The following is a 7,295-nucleotide window of genomic DNA, read 5'->3' as shown; positions in this document are numbered from 1 at the left end:
CTTTCTAGGGTGGAACCAAATTTCCGTGGTTTCAAAAAATATCTCCCGCCCCCCTTGGCTCTACTCCAGGGTCTCAGCTCAAACGGTTGAAAAAAAATAAACAGATCTTTGCGTTGAGGCCTGGCCAGAGCTGGGGCCCGGCCTGGCCTGGTGCAGGGTTGAGAAGGGCAGTCTGCCACCCCACTGTTCCATGACACTTCAGCTGTCCAACCTTGGCCTGTTTGTTTTAGGCCCTACTCAAATCCCTAGTTCTTTTCCGGTTGGCAGACTCTTATTCCAGCCCTTTAAGGGAGGTTCATGGAGTCCCCCAACACAGGTGAAATCTAACTCCAATTTAGCCCTAAAACAGGCAAGATAGCTTGAAGTTGGGAGGAAAATGAGTGAAAGGTTTGTTTTTTTCTTGACTTTGAGGGCTCAAAGGGTGATCAACATAGGCTGGACACCGGGCATGATACTGGAGGAGCAGAGAGAAGCCAGAGACTAAACAGGACCACGGCTGAGTCTGACCTTTCTGATAATGGGTGCCATATCTGTGCCCTGAGAAAACTAGGAGGTTCAGTCTGCTCAGCGCACCTTCCTCCCTGCTCTACAAGTCAGCTTCAGCATTTCATTTGGGAGTGGGCTTTGGTACAAACACAGGGATAAAGAGTGGTGGAAAGGTACAGCCAAGGGGGTGGGAATTCAATTAGAAACCTTGACTCACGACATGGCAGGTGAAGGGCAACATTATGCGGGTATAGGAAGCTGGTGGTGGTGCAAAGAGGGGTGGCATAGTGCCAGGTGGTGAGCCTGAGAGTCTAATGTGGTGGGGCATATAGGGATGGGGGGGCCTTGTGTCCCAAGAAAAGGGGGTGTACTGGGCCCCTATGGATGGAGCGGAGACTCCTAGCCACACAAAGACCTCTGCTCTCTTTACCTGGAAGAGACGGCCAGTGGGGAAGTAAGAAGTCCCGACCCCGGCCACCCGCCCACCAGAGGGGAGAACTGAATCACAGCTGGAAAGTCCATTTGCGAGGAGAGGAGGAGCTGACTTTTGTCTTGGAGGGGTGTCGGCGGCGGTGGTGTTGGTGGTGGGAGGAAGCCGGGAAACCACCCCCTCCGCCGGATGGCGGGGACAAAGGGGGAACGACCAAGGCAACGACTGGGGTGGAGGTGCTGGGCGCAACCGAGCTAGACCAAGGGAGAAAGGGGGGTACCTAAGAGCATTCGATCTCCACCCCACCCCCCGAATACACACACCTCCCTGTTCCCGCTCAATCCCTTACCAGCTCAACTTTGTTTCCAGTGGCCCAAAACAGCCGGTCCCGCCAGATCCGAGATGGCCAAGCAAACCCCAGGCCCGCCCTCTCCCGGGATCCCTGCACTGAATCGGCGTGAGCCGGGAGCCCCGGTCGCGCCCACGGCTCCCCGACCCCCTCCCCACTCACTCACAGTCCCCACCCACCCCGTCCCGCCGCTTTCCCATCCACCGCTTCGTCCGATTTGAGCACCCAAAAAGCCAGCAGGCAGATAAGGGGTGCGCTGCGGGAGCCCGGGGTCGGAGGGCACCCAGAGCCGAGGGACTGAGAGAGCCCACCTTGTTCGCCAGCTCTTTGCTCCGGTCGATCCGCGCTCGCGTGAGGGATTCAATCCGAGACATAATCCGATGGGGGGAGCCCGGGAGAACGCGACGGGGACCCAAGCGTCCGGCTATTGTGGGGGAGGGCGGGGGAGGGGTCCGCCCCGCACGCGTCGGTCTTGGGGACAGGAAGTCTGACTCCCCTCGCCCGGCACCCAGAGCCAGTTCCTCAAACCCGAGTCTCCACCCCCGCCCTAGCTCAGGAAAGGGGGAGGCGGAGCGGACGGAGGGCGGGGGACCTACGCACGGGACAGGCGCCCGGGTTAGTGGAGCTCAGTCTGGAGAAGTACCGGGCTCCACAGACAGGTCGAGGAACTCCTAGGTCTGAGTCTCCTCTGGTGCTTAAGGGTGCCTTCCAAGCCCAGGAGCTCGATTCCAAACTCTTGGCTCCTATTTTCCTAAAATCTACCCCTGGCCGCCCTCACCCCACCCCAGGTCTTCCCCACCTCCCTGCACCTCCCCCTCCCCGCAGTACTACAGTCTTAAAAAACCCGCGGGCCGGTATCTGTCCTCCCCCAGCTCTCAGGGGAGCTAGTTCCTTCCTGGCTTGTGTCCCCATCAAAGCAGACCCCCTTAACGACTGGAGCAGGGGCGGGGGCAGGGAGAGGAAATCAAAGGGGAACTAAAGGCTGGGTCTTAAAGATAAAAAGCGTGAAGGGGAGGATCTCCTCCCCAAGGTTGAAAACTCAAACTGAAAGAGGACAGAATTCACCCAGAAGCCGCGCGACACTTGAGGCCTTCCCGACCACTTTCTGCCCTACCCATCTTCCAGCCAGCTACATCTGGGGATTCCACACCTGTACTGAAGGTGAAGAAGCCATGGAAGTCCTTCCCTATGTCTGACTTCAGTTGTCTCCATTGCAAGTTAGCCTTGACCCAAAAGCCCACAAGCCAGTCTGTCCTACTCCAGGAGTAGATGGGGCTCTCTCTACAGAGGCTAGGGTAGGGATTTATCTACCTGGTGGCCCATTTGCCCCAACCTGTGCCAACTTCCACCTTTGGTGAGTTTCCTGCTATTAAGAAAATTCCTTCTCCAGTCACTCACACTGGCATAGTTCATTGCTGCCTTTCAGGTCTCCTTGTACAGAGAAACCAGGGATGATATAGAAAGGGAGCCTCAAGATGCTGGTCCTAGAACAGTAAAGGGGAAGAGGGGAGGGAGGTTTAACCCAGTTCCAGAGGCTCCTTGCCCTACTCCGCAGCAAAGCCATGCTGCAGGTTTCAAACCCAACTCAGCACTCTTGAAGGTGCCAATTTTAGTCTGTGACACTATTTTGGGCTCCACTGCCTCACCACTGGCTGAGCTGGTTGGGCTCCTCACCCTGAACACCACCCCCACACTGCTCCTCAGCTTCCTCTCCTGCCTAGCAACTCCTTCTTCACCTCCTTCTTCACCCATTCCCCTGTTTAGAATCCTTATATAGCAAAGGCCAGAAAATACAAAGGATAAGCCATGCATGCAGCAGGTTAGAGGGAAATGGGGAGGCAGAAAGAACTTCCCAAGGGTGCAGGGCAAGGCTGGTTTCTCCAGGCTTGCACCTGCAGGCCTATGAGAAGATCGGGGGAAACACCCCATCCACAAGCCATCAGAACCCAGACCCCCAAACACGGCCGTGTCCCATTCCTCCCCCCCACGCCCTTCTTCCTCTGTGGGCAGTCAAGGCTGATGACAGAACTCCATTTAAAAAACAGCCCAAGGCCTGAACCAAGGCCTCAAGGCTCCGCCCACTGGGGGCCAGAGAAAGGGATGGGCTGAGAGACTTTAGCTTTTCTCCTAGGACTCTGAGGGCAGGCGGGCAGACTGCTACTGCAAGCTGAGGATGGAATCTTAAAGGGCCAAAATCCAACACTGCTCCCTACTGATCTAGGCTTACACTCTAGAATTTCTTCTGGAGACCTTACAGTTTCAAAATAAAAAATCTTGATTCTCCATCCTACTTCTGTTTTTCATGCTTGAGATGCTTGTTACCATGTTTGTGATGTTTTTGTTACCCTTCGCCTTGCCCTAGGTCTTCCTCTTCCTCTTAGAAGATGAATAAGAAGGTTGGGGGCAGGGCACAAAAAGGAAACTGCTTTGCTCGGTGACCTAGAGTGTTGTGTTGGGCAGTAGTTCTAATCCAACAGTAGCTGTTGGATTCTAGAAAGAAAAAGCATGCCAGCTACAGCCTCAGAAAACCCACAGAGGAGTGCCAAGAGTTGGAGTCAACTAAACAGCAATAGGTTTGATTTACTCTACCCCTAAAACTATGTACGCTTTTACTAATCTAAGTATGCAGCTTGATTCAATTTCCATTTTATACATCCTCTGTCACAATGAACCCCTCTTCTTTTCTCCTTGGCATCTCTTGCTCTTTCTTCCACCTCCCCTCTTCTTACCCATTGGTACCTCCTAATTTTTTTATATACACACATATGCATGTGCACACATGTGCACACACACACATCTCAAAACCAAAGTCTATCTTAATTTCTAAAAAATCTAAAGGCTATCACCTAACTTCCATAGCCTATTTAACTTGATAAATGTCGGTCACTTTGTAGGGGTCTTTGGAAAAGAGAGTCTCAGGGAAGAACTTGGTTGTCAGAGTTGTGGCCAGTACATCAATAGATGGAGTCACAGTGGGTCCCAAATTCTACACTGTCCAGAAGCAGTTTGTTTTTCTCCCTATTATTTTGTTTGGAGAAACTTCAGTATGCTTTGGGCATCTTGTTAGGAGGGACTTGTCTGTCAGGAGCTGGCTAACCTGCAAAGCAGGGTCAGCAACGCCTTGTAAAAACAGCAGGACCTCCACCAGATGCTCTGCTGGAGAAGGAGGAACAATCTCCTCCTGTACCAGTCAGATCTGATTTGATGGTACACCAAAAAAATAATGAAATAAAAGAAATTTTAAAAAATAAAATAAAAAAAAATCCAGCAGGACCACCTATCTTGGCTTGACCATCTGTTCTGCAGAAAACAACTCCAGGAAGCAGTATGCTAATGAATAGGGAGTGAAGGTTTCTGAATCTTAGGAATGTGATACCGTTTTGTCTTTTGTAATATATTATAAGATATCCTGGAAGAGGTCTTTGTTTTGTGTGAATGTCTGGAAATGTTCAATCTACCAGTCAACATCTCGGACAAATAAGAGATAACGCAATTACCCCTGCACGCATGTTCCTAAGACGTATATATACCCTTGCCAGAATATTAAACTTGCTATTTGTTATCAGCAATTAACCTCTCCGCATCTTCATTTCAACCTGGTGCCTCCTTTTGGCGGAATTCCCCCGACATATTGGGGCTGGTTCCCCAATAATTGGCGCCTGGGCAGGACCGCTGAACATGGAGGGAAAACACTAAGGGATCTGTGAAAGTCATAAGATAGGAACTTACTGAATTTGCCTTTGGTGAAGGTAAAGATCAGAGAAGAAGGGCGGAGACAGGGATTAATCAGGTAAAAACATTGTATGTGCACACTTTTCAGAATATGTTAAAAACCCGTGGTGTAAAATTAAATCCCCAACAATTTTATACTTTCAGCTTGTGGAGATTTGTTAGAGATACCTCCTTAGACTCTAGGAATGAGTTAGATAAGTTGAAAAAAGAAGCTGAAAGTAATCATGCATGAGAAGCTGAATCGGGGATGGAGAAAAAAGGATGAGATTCCCAGGATATATATCCCTCCCTGCAGATAGGCATGGGAGGTGAGGAGTTATAGAACTAGATAAGGGAACTGCTCAAAATTGGCTTGCACCCCAAACTCTGAAGTGTTTTTTGGCTCAAAAGCTGAGGATATGTTAGGGAAAGTCTTAGAACAATTGGATAAGCTCAAAATGCACCTCCTCCTTTTAATCCTAATTACAAAATGTTAGAATATCAGCAGTCATCTAAATTTTTAGATTTTGCTAAGAAAGTCTGTGTCTGGTTTCCTAAGAATGGAACTGTACTGCTGGCACTGCCTCTTTCTTTCTCTCTCCCTCCCCTCCCCCCAGCACTCTGTGTAGCTACTAACTTGCAGCGTTTAGAGGAGAGTCCTGAACAAAACTGTCAGGTTCAAAGGCAGTGCTGAGGCTGATTAATCACTCAAACCTTATACCTTATTCTCCTCAGGAAAAGTGTATGAATTAGGAACTGATGTCTTTTGGTTAAGGAACTATGGGAAAAATTTTTAAATGTAATAGCCTAAGTAGTCAAGGTTTCCAGATTCATATTAGAAGTATAAGTCTAAAGTTTATGTATGAAATTATTGTTCCTTTACCTACAAACTGGTTAAATCATTGCTCAACTTTTACTTCTTCCTTATCATGCATTTCTTACTATTAATAGATCGAAAGTAAGAGAATTTGGAGGTACTGAAAAATATTTGTTTTGAAAAACCATCATTAATGATCAAAACTCCACTCTTTTTCTGTGAATCAAATTTCTTTTACAGGTCTTGTGGATATAGAAGCTAATGTGACTGTTAGTAGTAAAAAATAATTAGCCTCTTAGTTGGCTTTTGCAAAAAATTAACATTAACTCTCGCTAAATTAGAAACCTTTCTCAATGTTTAGAGGTCTAAGAATATTTATGATTGTGCAGAACCTGATGACCAAAAGGCTCAAATGCAATTTTATGTGCTATACATTAATGCTAATTTATGGGAAAGAAATGTATTAAAACAATTTGGAGCTTTTATATCTATCCCTGCTTTGTCAGATGCTGAATTCTATAGTCTTGCCCTTTTAGTAGAAAAGCTGATATAGAACCTGCAACTCCCTTTGGAATTCTCCTTTGTTATTAATAGGAAAAGTATTAAAACTCAGAGTCTAAAATATGGGTAAGAATAGGAAGAAAAGCATGTTAACACAGAAATATGAGGAACAGTTGGAAATAATGAGAAAGGTGTTATAAGAGGCCTCAATGTTTGTGTTGTTTTGTCTTTTGTCTGCCATGTTTGTTGTCTTTTTGTCTTATGTTCAAAGTTATAATACTGATGAGCTCATACAATTTAAAGGTTTCAATAAAGAACAAGAATTAGTATAGACAGATATAAAGTTAAGATCTATATGAATTTCAAATCTCATAGGCGAGGAAATGCTAAGAAAGGGTGTTTCAAAGTCTCATGGTGCCAAAAGAGACTTTTTGTCTCAAGAGATCTTTGAAAAAAATCAGCTCTTGGCATCCTCTTATCTCCTTCATATATCCATACATTCTATCCGGTAGCTACATGCTTAGGTAGAAATTTTCATATGTTTCAGCCAGTATTGTAAAATACCCATGCCAGTGGCTGGCACTACAAGTCTATGTGAGTTGTGCGTATCTGTATTAATTGCTCTACTTTAAATTAAAACCTGTAGAAGTAAAAATAAAAACTCTCCACTATAGCCCCTTAATTAATGCTTGCCTGTGTTGAACCTAGTTGTATAAGTCAAAGCTACACGGTTAGATAATCACTTTCCTTCTAAGAGGCTCTATTCAGTTCTTCAGAAACATACCTTATTGCCTTTACCTGTATGTGTAATAAAGGTCCTAACGTTTTTACAGATGTTTCTAATTATGGGAAAAATAGAATATTGGAGTATTAACAAATTCAATATTGAATCATATCTGTATAAATCAGTACTAGAAAGCAAATTATGTGCTATTCTATTTTTAGCTTTAAAGAAGATCTGAAGACAATATTGATATTGTTGTTGTTGTTATGTGCCATCA

The 7,295-nt window shown here is 46.4% G+C and overlaps 1 protein-coding gene across 3 annotated transcripts in view; it reads right to left on the bottom strand.

Annotated features, from left to right (window-relative positions):
• ARHGEF2 (Rho/Rac guanine nucleotide exchange factor (GEF) 2) overlaps nt 1–7,295 on the bottom strand; it is a 41,605-nt gene that overhangs the window by 23,847 nt on the left and 10,463 nt on the right. The window contains exon 1 of one of the 3 annotated variants that reach the window (XM_006895775.1): nt 1,577–1,751. The exons of 1 other annotated variant lie outside the window; for it this stretch is intronic. In XM_006895775.1, the coding sequence (XP_006895837.1) occupies nt 1,577–1,639 (63 nt within the window). In that variant the 5' untranslated portion in view covers nt 1,640–1,751. Of the gene's footprint in view, nt 1–1,576; nt 1,752–7,295 lie in introns of those variants that run through there. One more of the 3 variants, XM_006895776.1, reaches the window with a different exon arrangement.

This window comes from Elephantulus edwardii, unplaced genomic scaffold (assembly GCF_000299155.1).
Source record: "Elephantulus edwardii isolate Elephantulus edwardi_28Jun2011 unplaced genomic scaffold, EleEdw1.0 scaffold00176, whole genome shotgun sequence".
NCBI classification, from domain to species: Eukaryota; Metazoa; Chordata; class Mammalia; order Macroscelidea; family Macroscelididae; genus Elephantulus; species Elephantulus edwardii.
The sequence above is the reverse complement of the archived record's forward strand: the minus strand, read 5'-3'. Positions and strand labels throughout refer to the sequence as shown.